This window comes from Rosa chinensis, chromosome 2 (assembly GCF_002994745.2).
Source record: "Rosa chinensis cultivar Old Blush chromosome 2, RchiOBHm-V2, whole genome shotgun sequence".
NCBI lineage: Eukaryota > Viridiplantae > Streptophyta > Magnoliopsida > Rosales > Rosaceae > Rosa > Rosa chinensis.
The window spans coordinates 55332234-55350760 of NC_037089.1; the positions used below are offsets into that span (position 1 = coordinate 55332234).

General features: G+C 39.7%; 3 protein-coding genes across 5 annotated transcripts; 1 reads left to right on the forward strand and 2 right to left on the reverse strand.

The window, feature by feature from the left end:
- The first annotated feature begins 2506 nt into the window (after positions 1-2506).
- Positions 2507-3933, forward strand: LOC112186624 (F-box/kelch-repeat protein At1g80440). Its single transcript, XM_024325093.2, has one exon. The coding sequence runs from the start codon at positions 2750-2752 to the stop codon at positions 3788-3790; it is 1041 nt and encodes a 346-aa protein (XP_024180861.1). The 5' UTR covers positions 2507-2749; the 3' UTR covers positions 3791-3933.
- LOC112186623 lies at positions 3907-9512 on the reverse strand. The gene is made up of 5 exons (XM_024325092.2): positions 9199-9512; positions 7482-8501; positions 5667-6574; positions 5107-5163; positions 3907-4371 (listed from the first exon to the last, which is right to left on the reverse strand). Exons 2-5 carry the CDS (start codon positions 8416-8418, stop codon positions 4126-4128), a joined length of 2148 nt encoding a protein of 715 aa, XP_024180860.1. The 5' UTR covers positions 8419-8501; positions 9199-9512; the 3' UTR covers positions 3907-4125.
- Positions 9513-10461: 949 nt separating this feature from the next.
- On the reverse strand, positions 10462-16050 carry LOC112186556 (protein MLN51 homolog). Of its 3 annotated transcripts, XM_040514828.1 has the most exons (12): positions 15003-16049; positions 14028-14130; positions 13719-13921; positions 12801-13627; positions 12436-12556; positions 12018-12137; positions 11839-11894; positions 11683-11728; positions 11450-11520; positions 11294-11370; positions 10891-10982; positions 10462-10797 (listed from the first exon to the last, which is right to left on the reverse strand). In XM_040514828.1, the coding sequence occupies exons 1-9, from the start codon at positions 15527-15529 to the stop codon at positions 11463-11465; spliced, it is 2061 nt and encodes a 686-aa protein (XP_040370762.1). In that variant the 5' UTR covers positions 15530-16049; the 3' UTR covers positions 10462-10797; positions 10891-10982; positions 11294-11370; positions 11450-11462. The 3 variants fall into 3 exon arrangements, with proteins under 3 accessions (XP_040370762.1, XP_040370763.1, XP_040370761.1); XM_040514829.1 differs by lacking the exon at positions 11294-11370 and having other exon boundaries at positions 15003-16050; XM_040514827.1 differs by having other exon boundaries at positions 11294-11520.
- Between the last annotated feature and the right edge of the window lie 2477 nt (positions 16051-18527).

The window sequence follows — 18527 nt, forward strand, 5'->3', positions numbered from 1 at the left end:
AGAATGACCCCGACGGCTTTGAAATAGCGTAATAAGCATAATTTATTAGAAGATCGATACGGTGGGCATGGGAGCCATCTAACATCTATAGTCACAATGTTTAATAATTCTTAAACAAACTGATTATCAAATGATCAATATGAGAATATAAATAATTATTTATCCTTAAATTAAAATAAAATCTTCTACTAGAAAGACTTGTGCCACTAGACCAACCACGGTATTATTTGATCGTTTGTAAGATAGGCTTGACACCACACACTAATATGTAGCATAGTTATTTGCTTGATTTTGAGAGGTCTAAATGTATGTTTCATGTCAAACTCAAAGCGGAACTTTTTCATTTCATGATTTCATCAAAAAAAAAAAAAATCATTTCATAATAATGATCAAGGGTTGAGATTGTTTTATAAGTGTTGAGTTATTTACACCGTCGGTGCATAGAATAATTTTTATTTCATGAGTTTATCATATGATCAATCAATTTGTACCTTACTCGCCAATCTCTTGACATGTGAAAACTTCGTGATTTGGATGAAGGCTGGGAAAACTGACCGCTTCAATTAAATCTTTGATTTGATAATCCACTTTTGTTAGTTTAACATCAAAGAAACGTGGTTTAGTAATCAAACGTCCACATTAGTTATAGACTAGTACAAGACAATGTAGGAACACACCAAATGATCGAATCATTCGAATGGTTAAATTTGGCTGCCCGTTAACAATCGTCGAGATGTGATAACGAAATTGATTAAGGAAAACACATGCAGTTGGTCATGTTTTGGATGCTTTAATATGAACGTTTGTGTTATTATATTAACAACTGGACAAAACGACGGCGGTAAAACCAAATGTAGTTTCATATAATATGGGCGGCAAAACCAATGGGGTCTTAGAGGGGCGGTAATTACTTTTTTTTTTTCACTATTTTTTAAAAAGAGGATAAAAAGGTTTCACTCCTGCCCCCATGGTGACTCGAACCCATGACTTCGTACATAGGTAGTGGGTGCTCTAACCACTGAGCTAAGAGCAACTCCAACAGCTTCTCTATAATTTTTGTATTATAGGGAAGCAAAAGTCAAAGGTTTAGCTATTTTTACTTCTCTAACTCCAACAGATTCCTTATTTTGCAGTAATCTCTAAAATCTCCATAATTCTTCCTTAAATTTTGGAGTTTGCTGTAAATATAGGGAATTTGGTTTTCTCTCTCCTCACTTTCCCTAAAATAGAGATAGTTATAGGGAATCTGTTGGAGCAAAAGAGGCTTATTTTTCTCTAAAGTAGAGAAAAATCAAAATATAGAGAATCTGTTGGAGTTGCTCTAACATCATTTCGTCTGAGTGGCAGTAATTACTTGTTATCGTTAAGTTATAGGAGAAAAAAAAAACGAAAAAAGAAAAAGAAAAAAAAAAGTCAATCTTAATTTCTGTAGCGTTTAATACCTGCCAGAAATAATCGATCATTAAAGCAGTTTGAATAGTAATGTGACATATTGATGGGGAGGATTTAGTGCACTGACATAAATAGATGGTTAGATTATATTAAATACACTCTTAGGTTATTAATAAAAATATTAATTATAAATATTAAAGGTTGAGATCATCTTATAAGTGTTGGGTCATTTGCACCATCAGTGCATAGAATAATTTCCACATATTGAAAGGGTCAGATTTGCTCACCTAATTGACAGTTTTAAGAGACTGTAAGTGACAAATGCATTTTAACCACATGTATTACATATAAAAGCAAAAATTATAACAACTTAAAACTGTGCATTTTTCAGCTGTCAGATTCACTTGTCCCTCACAGTCCATTAAAAACTGTTCCTTAGGTGAGCATGCCTTTTGAAAGGGTGATACTACTACTATCATCATATTAATTGCTTATTTTTAGGATTTAGTGAGCAATAGTATGTTTACAGGGTGTAATAAGAGTTTATGATTTTTTTGAAGTTTCCATGATGACGGTGAATTAGGAAGTTTTTTTTTTTTGAATGAAAATTAGGAAGTTTACCATGTCTTTGTCTTTTATAAGTTGTTTGTGGGTGAGATTTTAATGAGGATCTTATAATAAGGACTAAATGAAGATTTTTGAATGAACGGTTGGATGACGTGTATGTTGAAATTTTAAAATATCAACTAAAGTTTTAAACACTCATTCAACCGTTCATTCAAAAGTTCTCACTTTAATCCTTATAAGGTCATTATTAGAAGTTCCCAAGTTTTTGTCTCCTTGAATAAATTTTTCCCTCAGTTCTGAAATATTTTTAACACCAACTTTGTATCCAAACAATGTACGAATCCTTTGCATTTGAAAATGTCAAACAATTTTTTAATTCTACAAAGAAGTCCTTAGTGCGCAGCCCATTTTTCAAACTTTTCCTAGCTGCTATGCCTTTGCGTTTGAAACACAAAAGCACAAAAGCCATCCATAATCTACCTGGTACGAACCCGATAAACCCTATAAAAATTAAAAAATATACTCTCTATCATTTCACATGTTAATTCGAGCTGTCTCTTTGAACTTTCCCTAAAGAAAAGCTAGATCGAATCTTGTTCCGATGCTAATCTTGTTCCGATGCTATATAAGCAATCAAAGTCACTCTATATTTCTATAAATTAGTCATCTAATTTTTTAAACAATCTCTCTTCATTCGTCAAGACTTCAAAGTTCAAAGCCTAGCTATCTGAGCGAAAAGCTCCACTCTTTTGCCACTGTGGTTCTGTATCTGCTGTAATTTCATACATATATGGAGCAGCTAATTCCTGGTCTACCTAATGATATTGCTCGAGATTGCTTGTTTCGTGTACCGTACAATTATCTGTCAGATGCTTCATATGTTTGCAAAGATTGGAACCAGGAGATTGAGCAACCGGAATTTCTCCGGCTACGAAAAGCCACCGGCCGTAGTCAAGCCATCGTTATAATGGCACAAGCACGGATTAACCCGAACCCGGGGAATCCTTCTCCGCCGGAGTTAAAGCTCTCACTTTTTGAACCCAAGACGGGTAGCTGGGAGGAGCTGCCACTGTTCCCTGGGTTTTCCAAAGGGCTGCCTAGGTTTTGCCAAGTGGTCGGAGTCGGGCCGGAATTGGTTGTGATCGGCGGGTTGGATCCATGCACTTGGGAAGTGTCTAATACTGTGTTTATTTACAATTTTGTGTCGGCCACTTGGCGGTGCGGAGCGGCCATGCCAGGTGTCAAGAGGTCGTTCTTCGGATGCACGTCCGACGAGGATAATCGGATGGTGTTTGTTGTCGGCGGACACGACAACGAGAAAAATGCTTTGAGATCCGCAATGGCATATGACGTGGCTAAAAACCAGTGGATTGTAATTGCTGACATGAAAAGAGAGCGCGACGAATGTAAGGCGATATTCCACCGTGGCAAGCTCTACGTCGTCGGCGGATACCGTACTCAAACACAGGGCCAATTCGAAAGAAGTGTGGAGACCTTTGATCCTGCCACTTCCGAGTGGGATCAAGTCGAAGAGGATTTCTTGCCTGCCAATGTGTCTCCCAAGTCCTGCGTGGCAGGCCATGATGGAAAACTTTACATGTCGTCGGAAAGCCACGTGGCAGCACGGGACGGTGCCACATGGCGAGCAGTTTCCGAGATACCGGCTGATGTGGGTTCTGCAACTACCTGGCAGGATAAGCTGTTGGTGACGGGGTCCGGTGAGCTCCAAATGGCTTACGTTCTGGATTTGTATAGCTACTCCTGGACAACAGTTGAGATGCCTGAGGAGTATAGAGGTCATGTTTACTCGAGCTGTTACTTGGAAATCTAAGTTGTTAGGCATTTTGGTTTACTTCCTTTACAATTCTTGATTCATTTTATTTTTCTTATGAAATTGTTATGGCTAGGTTTCTGATCTTAGATTCTCATAGAAATGAAATACACATGGGACAAGCAAATTTGCTTTTAGCTTGATATTCGAGTTTCAGAATTCAGAGCAATAAGCTCTCCACCAATCAAAACATTTCTTGCATTTCCTCAAAATAATTGCAACACTTGGTATTACTATCATATCCAATTGGGCGGAGGAACATAATTTCTGCACTCACAGCACCCTCTGAAATTCCGAAGCAATGAAAGAATGAGAGATGTCTGAATGATAGATGTTTATTTGGGTCTCATGCACTTGAGAAGAACGCCAACAAATTTCTTGTACATGTGCCGCTTTAGGTACATCCTCTCTACCTTTTCTCTTCCTTTCAATCCCATTTGCTTCCTTAATTCTGGGTTTGTCAGCAAAAACCGGAGATTTTTAGCTAGGACTGGAGTACCGGGATGCCCCAGAGGATGAAGCAGACCTGTCACATTGTGGTCGACAATCTCTTTTGTGCCCCCAGCATCTGTTCCAAGCACCTGATCCAAAAAAATGAAATCAATTAATCTATCAAGGCCGGCCTGGTGGACAAATCTAGGCAGCATGGGACTTGCATTTGAGATTCAACCTCATACAAAATGAATAAGAATGATATTATTTAAACAATATGCAATTGTTTTAGCTTTTAACTCATGCATTCTGCTTCAAACAGCCTTTTATATTCTGTAGATCTTTTAAACAGAAACAACACCTTTTATATCTGTAAAACTCTACACGGTGTGTTTTTTCTTTTAGTGCAGGAACACACAAGGATAAGCAATTAAGCATGCAGTCCTATAATCTACGCAAAAGATCACTGTTGTTTCATCATTGCCTCCAATTCAATTGTGTGAGGGAAAATTGTGCTCTTTTTTCTTTTGTAATATAATAACACAGCTATACTACTAATTATATAGTGCCAGTAAATCCAGATAAACACAACCATTTTGCAACAATTGCAGGTTCACTGATCTGAATAGGGAAGCGTAGTTTTGGGTGTCTACCATCAACAATCCGGTTGTCATCTAATACATCTTATTTTCCCGTTTTGGAGTATGACCTACATTGTTCTTAACCTTAAGCTAGCAGTCGAAGATGGGCAGAAGACAATATTAAACCGTACAACAGTCATAGAATGTCTTTGCATATTTATATTGTGGGTGAGACCATATGTCAGCAGGATAAAAACCATACTAGTGACTTAGGATGAGGAATAAAATCAAGTAAGATCATACCGGAAGACCAAATGCCATGGCTTCAATTGTCACTCTCCCAAAAGTTTCTCCCAGACCCTGTACAACATTTATATATCACTTTCTGATTTCCAAATAGTACATAACAATACAATTATCGAACGAGTACAAAGCATAAATAAAGACTACAAATTCAACTTAAGTGAAAAAGAAATGAACCATATACATGGCAAGATATTCCATTTAAATAGGTGCGATAGTAGTCTAGTACTAACTCCATCTTAATATGCAATGGAAGATGTGTTGCACATTGAGAAATTGAAATTGTATTATGTTTTTATTCAAACATTTAGAGTCTCGGCAAAGTAAATGAATCATATTGTAGAACATGCAATACTAACATAACATGCTCACATCGAAGACATTGTACTCTGTTTAAATTGGTTACATCATACTACCCCCTTCTTTTTTTTTCCCTCTGTTTTTCATGTTTTTTCATAATTAAGCATTAGATAGCAAAATATAGCTGTTCAATATTAGACATAGAACAGAGAGTACCTCAGCATCGACATATATTACAAGAGACTAAGAAGACGGATCACCTGAGAGTTCATGACATAAACATCAGCTGCAGAGTATAGTGCGGCTACACGCGTGGTTGCGGGAGTCCACAGCACCGACTTTGACAAGTTTGAATGCTGAGAGAGAAAACTTAAAAGTTCTTTGACATAAACCACCTTATTGCTCTTAGATCCAACAGAACCAATAAGAAATTTGGCAGATTGTTTCACTGTTCCTCCATTATCTGCCAACACTTTCCTTTTGTGAGTGACATCGAAGTTCAAGGCATCTGTATCATCAACAGAGGCAAAGCGATTATGTAACAGCAAATGTTTCTTCCGGTCTTCTTTCAAGTGGACACTAGATTCAGTGGACAGTGGAAATCCATTTGATAATACACCATGATCATTCATTCCTTGAAGCAAAGCTCTTAAGTGATGCTTTTTAGCCAAGGCAGAACGGACTCGACCCTTACGTACTGCATTTTTTATCTTAGAATTATCTGGCTGAGGTTCTTCTTCTATCACCAAGCGTGCTGAGTTAAGAAACAAGAGCTGGCCCTTTCCAGGGTTTATACTGCTTAGAGATATCACAAGCATATCATTATCTGTTAACCCCATCTCCTTCCTAACTGCATCTCGCAATAACTGCCTTTTCTCTAGCATCTTCTCAGTACTGGAAGATGGAGTATTAAGCGAACAACCTATACCAGCTACAAATGCTAGTTCATCATTAATAGAGAGTGGCACAACTGCCGGCTGAGACCTCAGCTTAATCTTTTCTTCTTCACACCACTCTAGCCATTGTTTTGACTGTGATTCTGATAGAAAAGCCAGCATTTTCACTCGGTCCAGCACAACCTTTGCCCTATCAAAGTATTCTCTCCGGTTTTCCATGATCCACCAAGCAATTTGACTTGCACCAGCTGGGAACTTATCAATGTATTGATCTGAAAAATTCATGATTGTATATTAATAGGTTTCCCCAAGATACATGCAAAAGGAGCTACAGCAAATTAACTTTCATGCTTAAGAGTGATGCTTTTATCCACATTCGAAATAGCAAAGGGGTAGTTAAAGCAGTAAAAAAGTTTTAAGGAAAAAGATGCACAAATAGAAAATTAAGTGTTCAAACAAGAGATCCGTGTACACACAAGATCACAAATTGCTGACAGGTATACTGATTTAAATACTCAAACCAGATGCCTAGTGGAAAGAAAGATGAGGCATAACCACAATCAAATAAGGTGTCAGAGCATGATATGAATATTCAACTGGTTAATCATTTAGTCATATTCACTCTATTGTGTAAAATAGAACTACCGAAACAATGGATAATGCTCACATCATTCTATATCAGAATGGAGGGAGCAAAGCATGTCAGCCTGGTCAACACAAAAATGCAAACTTCACACCCAGAAAAATTAATCAGGCAACATGTCTGATTCAACTCAGGACAGTAGCATAACTATTTACAACTAAATGATCACCAGGACGGGACCAATTTCAAAAAGTTTAATAATCCTAGCAGGAAATTCTGCAACAAAATTACTAACTCTCATTAGAGGACTGGGAATATTTAATGGAAGCGTACTGTTTGACACCAGTGCAGTTTAAGAGGCTAAAAAAGCACAGAAATCATAGTTACTCTAGTCCCTGGTCAACATCAACAGGGCAAATACACTATCTGGTCACTGTTCTGTATAGTCACATTGCAACAGACTATTTCTAAACTGAAAGAAAATGAGGTATAGTTTATCCTTGCTACTATGCATCTTCAAAATACTTGAGATCAGCAACTACATTACGTAAGAACTTTACAATGACACTAATGACTTTCTAGCAAATGGTTCTCACCGATCCATGATGCACAGACTGCTGATCCGGCAATAACGAGATCTTGTTTCATGGCAGTTTTGAAGCTATGATCTACTTTGTCCTCAAGCACCTTGATTTTTCTCCTAGTAAGCTCTGGCATCAAGCCACCCTTCTTGCTAAGAACTACAGCAGAAACTGTGGCTCCACAGCTCAAAAGCTCTGTTGCCAGCTCCATCATTGAAAGGGGTGCCCCAGTCATTGAAAGTTCATGGAATATTAACAGAAATCTCCTTGACCATACAAGACGTGCAAAGTCCCCCTTCCTGTCACAGGTTCCAGATCGTATTTTGGGACTCCATTCCAGAATTCTATCCTCCGCAGAACCAAATGGACCAACAAGCATCCCATAAGATGTATTGGTCTTAGGAATGTCCGGTTCCTGCTCCTCCATCTCATGGACTTCAACCTCCACAGTTTTCTTCGGCTTTCCACGAGCTTTACCACGAGCTGCTTTCTTACTCTTCTTCTTTGAACTCAGGCTCCTACGAGATGCAACTCCATCATCTTTTTTTGCCAAAACCACGTCTATGCTTTTACCAGCTTTCGGTTCACTTTGAGCAGTCTCATTCTTCAGTGCCACAGGACTGTCATCGACAAGCAAATCATCTGGCTTCTCATTGCTTGCTTCATTTCCAACCCCCAGAAAGTTCTCCTTGTTATTGCTATGCGCCCAACTTGACTGAAAATAAAATCCAAGATAAGCCCAAAGAGTAATCAATAACAACCAAAACAGTAACCGATTGCTCCGAAACCACTGTACACCTCCACTAGTTCTAGCTTCTCTTCGGGGAGTACGGCTTGAATGCAATCTCCGAAATGAGGGAGAGTTTCGCGGACTTGATCGCCCTGACAATGCAGACTTAAAGCTTCCAACTCCCCTCGATGACTTATAGTCTCCTTTACTGCCTTCCTCCATTTGGTTTCTTTGACTAATTTATCCCACCGAGAAACTTAAACCGCATTGTTTGAAGAAAACCACCGCTTAAATGGGTACAGCTCCTGTAAGAGCACATAAACAGGTCAATCTCAGTCAATGGGTGCAGGAACACATTTTCCAGATACAGCAGATTGATCGAGCAAATGTTGAGAAACAATGAGCCTCGGTTCAATGAATGAAAACACAGATTTACTTTCATTTTTTTCCGAAATTTGTCGCAGAAATGAAGTCTCCCCAGCTCTGTTTTCAATTCCTACAAGCCTAATTCATTTTTGTAAGCCTTAGTTGGCACCATAGATATCAAACAGTAACTGCATTCAGCATTGTGGTACTATACCAAAAAAAAACCATATATAGTTCATTCGAACCACCGTAGCTCGAATCAACAAAAGGAAAGTATGAACCAATCTCAGTAAAACTCACTCCTCGCCACTCAAAATAATAAGATCCAATACTTTATTTTCTTTACCTTTTCCGTCATTGAAAAAAAAAAAAAAAAAAAATCCTAGAGCCACAAAAACGTTAAAGCGATGATCGTAGACTTGATTTCTGTTTTTCATTTTTCAGTATACTTTCTCAGAAGTGATGCTCCAATTACTGAAGCAAGATCAGAAAAGCTCTCTAGTTACCAAAGAATGATCCAATTGTTTCAAATCTGAAGCCATAAAAATACTTGACTTGAGAGTTGATCATCGAGAGTAAGCATTTTCGTCTTTTTCTCCAATACGATCGAGTAGTAGAGTTGAGCGAGAAACTTACCTGGATTCTCTGCACCTTCCGCTTCTGAAGATCCGACCTCCGCCTACTCAAACTTAAGCAGATAGCTCCAGAGTCACTGAAATAAGTAGAGCTTCCAGAGAGAGAGAGAGAGAGATGTCTGAACTGCCCTGCCTGCAAATATTTGATCGCACGTGCCAGTCAACCCGTGTGAACGGATTTCAAACAGACGTCCCGGTACTGCTACGCTACGGCAGGGGCTATCAAGAAACAGGTGTTTCTGACCGGTGAGTGGGGGGGGATGAGTCTCACCTGGCTACGTGGGACCCCCCTCTCAGGGCTTTTGCAGAGTGTAATTGAGCACCTGGTAATGTCAGAGTCTAATATTAGAAATCTGTGGGTCCCACGGTGTCGTCGGTGGGTCTCACAGCCAATCCTGGCCCTGCGATCTGTATTCTGTATTTGTTAAAGTGGATCCATATAAGTCTTGCTTTGCATAAATGTTAGCACGTTGAGGTAACAAAGAAGCAAGTTGAGGGACTTGAGGCAGAGGTCTCAAGTTCGAGTCTTGTGTATGAAAAAGACTATGCGGGGAGGGCAAGCCCACCTATTTGGTGTACTCGATGCCCGAAGGGGGGTGTCGCTGCGTCTTTGGCGCGGCACTGTGCTGGACTTCGGGTAAAAAAGGCCATTGCGTGCCTCCTTGTGGTCCTTCCCAGTACCTCCTTGTTAAAAAAAAAAAAAAAACAAAGAAACTTTGGCACTCGTGCTCTCGCTGCTCTACTGGGTAACGTGCAATTCGTCCACATTATACATTTCCGTAGATTCTCTTCAACACTCCGAATTCGTACTCAGTTTTTGTTCGTTTTGACACTCTTATCATTTATTTGAGTCTTACACTTCGTAACAAGAAATCATTTCAAAAGCCCTACCCGCCACCTTCTTTCTACTCTCATCATCTTATTTTCAAGCCACTTTTAGTGATTGAGAAGAGTTCATGATAATCATCTCAATTGAACACCCTACTGTTATCATCATAATAGATATGTTGTAAATTTGTAATCCTACTTTCAAGAATTGTGGATGAAGTTTGTGAAACTGTGACAAAAATGGCAACAAGTGTCACCGCAAAGACTACAAAGGATTGTTAGCAAACTCGCCATTATCAGATTAATGATTCCAAACAGTGAAAATCAATCCTTGTGCATAAACAACTAACTAAATTGAAACAATTATGAGGCCACTAACAACCCTTCCTTTTCATAGTGACAAACACATAAAACACAACTGTGCTATAGTCAAAGCATAAGAAAGCAAAAAAAACATCAATAATAGACTTATAATAGCAACTCTGATTACAGCATTATTATAGTTCCATAGTCAAGAGAACTAAGCAAGAAAAATTCCGATACTCTCAAACCAATGATAACTATCACCAAGGTCATAACAAATGGAAAGAAAAAATAAAAATAAAAATGCAACATTTTTAGAGATAAAAGGAACTTGATGAATTCTACTACGCAAACTGCTGCTGCACAATAATTCTTGCACTTTTCCAATTTTCTTCTATATAGTAGTTTATGAGAAAGCTGTCTACATTTCTCACGAGCTTTTCAACTGAAAACCAAACCACAAGAAAACCTGGAAACAACCGTAAGAAAAGGATTATCACAATTGTAAACTGCCAATCATCAAATACCAAGACTATAAACTTCATTCCTAACCAAGTCTTACCGAACATTCAAACAATCAACTGCCACCCGTCAAGCCGCAATATTGATGATCTTAAATTGAGTGCAGCATGAGCAGGTGTTTGTCATACACAACTGCAAGAATAGGAGGAAAAAGGAATGACAAGTAAAAAGATGAGCGTAGAAACAAAATATTTAAGCAGAAGAATGCAACCAGAAATACCTTGAAAAAAAAAAAAAGTGAACCATTCAGTTTCAGAAATGATCAGTTCTGCTATTAGACATTACTGGAAACACTACTATTAATGGAAGACATTTGGGCAGAATATCTAGTTACTTGTTTTCCGATGCAAATACTCAAAATAGTATTTGTACAAGAAAACTTCAATATTTGTTCTCATGGTTAAATATTTAAAGCAGTAGAAAACCAGACTAAGACTTAGTACCTAAGATATCTTGGAACACATTGGCCCAAAGTGCTCCAGAACATAAGCTGAAGATCACAAAGGGCCTAGATGAAGGCCTGCAGCACCATATGATCACAACTCAGAACTTTGCGATGCCCAAAATAACAGAAAAGTTAAATTCGGGCAGGATAGAACCTTTATCTGTTTATCAAACAAGCTCCGTATTATTTTGAAGAACTTCACTGGCGACATTCATCTGTGAATATCTGCAAGTTAAAAAAAAATAAAAAAATCACATCAGACCAAAAGGCAGAAAAACATAGCATCATTTTGTAAACCTCTCTAACCCAACCCTGGAGGATCAGATGCAATTGATTTTGGAAAGCAGAAATTTGCATATGAAAACACATTAGGCACAAGGAACTTGCCTACGAGGCTTGTTTTGTCGCTGCCCATAATCATCGCCCACTATTTCTGAATTAAGAAAAAGGAAAAACCAAAGTAAAATAACTATTGTAATCTACCACAATATAATCATTATCAGAAGTGATTAGCGGCCAAACCAAGGTAAGATAATGTCCTACCAGGCTTTTGTGAAGGCTTCCATTCATTATTGGTTTTGTTTGCATTATTTTCTTTGCTGCAAATTAACACAAACATTCAGAAGAGAACATATGAATGTATCTCTAAATAAAATAACAATAAAACCAATTAAAGAAAAAGAAAAAGAAAAACCCCCTTCAACAATAATAATTCCACCAACCTCAAGGAACCCACAGATGTCTGTCCTGACGGGCGAGCATGATAAGAACCATCAACAGTAATATAGGGTGGACAATAGGCAGCCCCTAAAGCTCCTGCAGCACCCGCTAATACAGGCAACCTGAAATGTTCAGAAACTTAATCATCAACACCTTACTACAAGAGAGAAATAATACACTCCATGAAGGTATCTTTCCTAGAAAAATATGATAAAAGATGCAAATAAAAGTTACCCTCTCTGAAGCAAAAAACTAGACTCCAAAATCTATTTAACAAAGTTTTCTTACAAGAACAAACTGAATATCAAAGAAGTCAACCACGCAATGACCTAAATAAGATATCAAACTCTCGATAACTACAAAATGTAAAGAAGACGAAACAGAAAAAGTATATTGCACCCGGTATATAAATTATCATACCAGGTCATTTCAGAATTTCCCATACCACCACCAAGTTGTGGCTGAGCAACATATCCAGGGAATGCCATGCCAACAGCAGGAACTCCCATACCCCCAGGGTGCTGGCCACCAAATTGCATAACTGTAAAACCAACCAATCAGGTAAGATACTTAAAACATTCCATGGGCATCTCAAGTTTTGGAAGCAAAAACAGTACAATGTACATCTTGTGTCGTAAACACAAACAAAAGAGTTTACAATTTTTTTCTTGAGGAAATATGTTGTGAGGTAATAAAGTAAGCTTTAGCTTATAAGCATACTTTGCTGAAAATGTACCACTGCATTTCAAAAAATTAAAACTGCAGAGATGGCCAATAAAGTTTACCAGGCAAAAAGGCAGGAGTCCCAGGAAAGTTCTGATCTCCATGATTGACACCCATGCCTCCAGGAGCCCCAATAACCTGAGCCCCATTGTAAGTAAGTGCTCCCCTTCCATTACCTAGAGCACTGCCTTTTCCCTTTGCAACTAGTGCACCTTTAGATTTACTTGAATCTGCAGGTTCAACTTCTCCAGGTGTTTTAGGTGGAGAGGAGGATTGAGATCCACTTCCAGGGCGTTGTCCCACCTGCTGGGGAGGAGCTTGAAGAGCTAGTTGGGACCGATTTTGGACGGGATTACGCTGAACAGCATGGAACTGTTGTGATGGAGCTCTTGGCATCTGGTTCTGAGAAACGACAGGTCGATAACTCATCTGTCCTGTGACAGCACCCCTTCCCTGAACCCTAGACTGAGAAGGTTGAGTAGCGTTGACAATTGAAGACCCAGATGATGGCATTTGTACAGTGGTCAATGTCTTCCCAGCTCCTGGATTCTTCGAATCATCAATATAAAGCTTTTCGATTCCAACACCAACAGATTCAGCTACATTCTTCCCTCGCAGATATGCATTGGTTTGTCGCCCAGAAAAATTCTCCACTGATACAGATGGACGAGCATTCCTCTTAGCACTCCCAGTATGTGCATCCCTTTTTTGATTAAGATTGATCTCCTTATTGGAGGATCCTGATGGATAAAAAGGAGGAGAAGCTGAATTCAGGCTTGATGCAAAGACATTTTTCCTAGCAGGAACTGAGTCAGATTCTGCATTCGATGGGGGAGCAAAAGTCCTCTCTGAATTAGTTTGTGAAGTTTTGTCAACAGGCTTTCCAGACCTGGAAATACAACCATTGTGAGCTATTTGAAGTAAAACAGGACATAGAAAGAAAATAAATGATTCGTACTATAAGAATAAATTGTACTCACTGTCTATTTTGTGTGGAAGGCGTCTGTCTGTTATTCCTAAAAGCAGGTTCATATCGTCTGGGCCCTCTCCCTCTCACACCCTTGGGTACCGGTCTCTGATTATTATTCTCATACTCTTTAGACCTGTTTCCTGTAGTGTACCCACGATCAATACCTCGGTTTCTTCCTCTACCCCGAAAATTTCCCCTAGAAGGTCTCCTGCCCTGAATTGTTATAGTATAAAATTATAAATCAGAATGTCAGGAGAGAGATAGATAGAGGCCTTTACAACACACTACTTTGCAGAATGATGATGTACACAACAATTACCTCTTCGTGGTGCCTTTCGTGCAAAGTTATCTCCTCAAACTTGTCATGCCCCCACTTCCTGTCATCTTTAGACTCCCATAGCTTCCTTCCACCATGTGTTCGCCTATTTGGAGAAAAAATAATTAAATTATTGCTCATTATAAACCAAAACATAGAGATACCAGGGGAGGAGGGAAATGGAGGATGGGGAATCACATTGTATGAAATTGAACAAATACAAGAGAAATGGATGAAATGATGAAATGTCACAAGGATGAAGCAATTTCATCCAATTCAGGTTATACTTCTATTTCAAATCACACACCTCAGGAAGATATCTACCAGAAGTCCTTAATTTTATTGATATACTGTACAGCAAAACCATTATATTATAAAGCAAATCACACACTTCAGCAAGACCATTATACTATACAGCGTTGGTGGATGAAGATTTTGAGGACCGAAACTCTACACATGATACAGCAATGATGAAAATCATGCAGAGCAAAGTCGAGAGACAAAGTTGCCACTAAATAAGCATCTTATTGAACTAGGAAACATGAACAGAGACCATCCTCATAAATGATCAGGTAACAAGAGTAGGAAAGACACTGTGATTGCCAATAGAACAGATAGAGCTACTCTTTTTTTCTTTATCCGCTCTCAATCATTCCGGAGGCATTTTTTCAAATAGAACATACGAAGCTTAACACCAAACCCGGAAAAAGGGCCTAACATATCCATCGGACAGTAATTTAGAAAGAAAATAAATACAATCAGAAAAGTCAAAAGCCACCTAAGCATACACACATTAGTATCATTTAAGGCCTGATCAAATAACTTTCATTCATACACCACAATTTATATGAGCATTAGAAAATAGCTAGCTAACTGATAATCTGGACAAGTGAATATAATGAAACAAAAAAAAAATGATGGATGATGCACTAATACAAGTTACCTACATTCCAACAGACTGTAAACTATGAGTCATACCTGTTCCGACCACCGGCATTGTCCCTGAATCGGTCATCATGCATATAGAACGCCCCAGCTGTGGGCACTGCAAAGGGTTCATTCTCCTTCTTCTCCTCCTCCTCCTCCTCACCTTCTCCGGTCTGATTCTCTCCATGCTCATCCACCGTTCCATCCACAGACCTCGTCCCATCACCGCCATCCGATTCCTTCACCGCCAAAACCTCAGTCCTAGTCTCAGCTTCACGCCCTCTCTCCACATAGGCGGGCTCATGAAACGGCTCTTCTTCTTCCTCATCAATCTCTTCTTCTTCTTCTTCGTCTTCTACCAATTCTTCGTCGTCATCATACTCCGCTGCCCCACCCTGATCGTCCGATTCATCATCAGAGTGAATGGGAGCCCTCCGATCCGGCCTCGATTTCTCCCTCCCCTCTCCTTCACCTTCCTCATCGTCGCTCGCCGCCGCCCGCCTCCTCATCGCCAGCGATCGTTTAACCTCCTCTGGATCACTGTCGTACTCCACATCTTCCTCCCCCACCATAGCCATCAAATTCAAACTCTCACACCAAACAAAAACCCTAAATCCCCAAACCTTACAAATCCAAATAAAAAAACCCTAGAGAAAAAAAAAAAAAAAAGTAATCAGAGCAAAGAAACCTCACTGGAGTCAAGCCCAATCTTCCTCGAAAAACAAGAATTCGGGTTCGGAAAAACAAAATCAAGCGGTAAATATGTACAGGCTCGCAAAAACCAAACCCTAGAAGCTCAAATTTGGCAAAAAACTAAGGGGGAGGGGGGGGAGGGATCTTATTACTCGTGAAACCCTAGAAGAGATTTTGGGGCTTTTGCATAATAATGCCGTCATAAATTGAAAGAGAAAAGACTTGGGGAGAAGTTAATGACGAATAAAAGGGAAAGATAATTACGGAAATATCTAAAACGAAGGGAAAACTGTCCAGTTCTGATGCGGGGGTATTTTGGGAAAAGACAGAGTTGCGAACTGGGAGTTTGGAGTTTATGGTACTACGGTGAGGGGAAATGCTATCTTGGTTTTAGGAAGGAAGATTCTGAAACGTGAGATGGGTGTAGATCGGCTTACGTCTGCCTGGTACTACTACTAACTAACCACCAATCAACCTCTGCCATTTTTATCGTCCTAAAGTGACTTGCTAGTACCTTTTTATTTTCTTCTGTCACATTATTTCTTCTCTTTTTGGGCAATTTGAAGATTTTTTTGTTTTGTTTTTTTTTTTTTTTCAACCAACTTTTCTCTTTTCTTTTGTCTGAGTGCGAAAGATTTTTTTATTTTTTTATTTTTTCATTTTTTCTCTTATACCAATTTCTTCTCTTATGATCCTTTGAAATTAAATGCTCAAGATCACCTACCACGTTGCGTGAAGTCTTGGATTTTAGTTATGCTGGACTTTTTGCATGGTGATAAGATTGATTTCTCTTGTTTTGGCATTGTGGTTGGTACAGAGAGAGAGAAACAACGTGTTGTGGAAGAATGACATTTTAGACCCATGCACTTCATCCAAACAACGTGTTGTGGAAGAATGGCATTTTAGACCCATGCACTTAATCCATTGGTGAGTCAATCAATTGGAGTACCAGAAGTATCACCCCAAAGGTGTGTAAGAAGAAGAACAGGCTAATAACACAGTCTTTATTCTCTCTCTACGTTTTCTCTCTCTAAGAAAACCTTAAGAAGGCTTCACAACCTTGAGAATTTTCTCGTCCGGCAGCGGCCTTGGCCTAGGCTGGCAGTTTGGCTTCGCCGAAGCCGCGGGGCTTTGCTGCCGGGCGGGATTGCTATTGCTTCGATGGCTTCCTGTGTGGGAGGTTTGGCTTGCAGGTTTGCCGGAATGGGTGGAGGTGGAATCCGGATGCCTTTTTCTGATTCGAGATCGAACTGGACAGATACGGCGGGTTCGTCATGGGCTTCCAGGACCTGCGGCGGTGTCTTCGTCATGGAGGTGTGGCTAGGGAGGAGTCGGAGCAGATCGTGTCGTGGAGGCGTGGCTTTGGTAATCTGGATGGATTGCTGTGGCGGCGTGGCTATGGAGGGTCTGGCCGGATGGTGATGGCCGACGTGGCTTGGTGGTTCTGGGGGGTTTCGTGGGGTGGTAACGGCGGCGAGGTTCTGGATGATGGTGGTCGACGGCGCTGCATCGAGCTGTCCACAGATTTTGGTTGGGTGATGGTATTTGGGCTGGGCTTGGAGCACCCTTCCCTACTGGGCTGCGAGCTGGACTTCCTCTCTCTTGGAGCTGCCCTCTTGGGCTTTTATTTTGGGCTGGGGTGTTTTGCCTTAGGCCCATTTCTATGTTTTTAGTTTATCTATTTACAATAATTTCCTTTTAGGAACCTATGCACTTTTGTTCATCGTATGTACCTCTAGAGCCTCTGGAGTAGTACCGAAAGAGGGTATCCGCTACCTCTACGTATTTAAATGTATAATGAGTATGACTATATGTATGTACCACTTGTAGGTACTACCAATAGCTTTTTGTCTGTCTATAAATAGCAGCAGAATGGTATGTAACGACCTATTCTGGCTTGTGATGAATATATTATTTCGCCTTTGTGGAATTACTCAAAAAAAGAAGAACATGCCAATGACTAGGTGGCAGAACCTACCCAGTGGTAGACTAAAAATCAATATTGATGGAGCTTTTAAAGAGGATAGAGGTAATGGTGGGATTGGTGTGGTAGTCAAAAATGATGTGGGTATGAGCATTACGACTATGACAAGACATTTTGTACATGCACTCTCGGCGCTAAACATGGAAGCGAAGGCGTGTAAAGGTGGTCTTCTTCTTGGTATACGCTAAGGTTGGACGGAAGTAGATATTGAAAGTAACTCAACCCATTTAATTGGCCCTCCAAAGTGAAGAGAAAAATTTCTTAGAGGTAACTCGAGTTTTAGATGATTGTAAAGATTATATGTCTGCTTTTCAATCAGTTAGAATTCGTAATATTTTTCGTGAAGCAAATGGTCTAGCAGATAGACTTGCCCATCTAGCTAGTTTATTTTTCATTGATGATGTTTGGTTTGATGAGACTCCTATTGTTATTCATGATTACGAGGATTATTCTAAGTGTTTTTCAGTAACTTAGTGTACTTACATAGGCATTCACAAGCATAATTAGCTATAATAAGCCACGCTCATGCTACCACTAGCGGTACCAACTCCCGCCAAAGGAGTCTTCCACAGAAACACAGCCAAACAGGCTATCGCCTGAGCCCCGCTTCTCGGCCAGATCGCCGCTGACGCGCCGCCACGCTCCACGCCAAGTTGGCATCAGTAGCTTCAGAAGCTGGGGACTGAAGCATATCAGTCCCACATCGAAAACATGGAGAGTATCAGTTCCCTTCTCACCTATAAAATATTTTCTCCTCTCTCCTAATTGATTACGCAATTAATACTTACCTACTGTTGCTTTGTCAACATAAATACATTGACTAACTTAGGCATCGGAAAAGAGAAGACCGCCCAGCGCGGTTTCCCTCTGACGCCCCCTTTATATTTTGCTTGACAGGT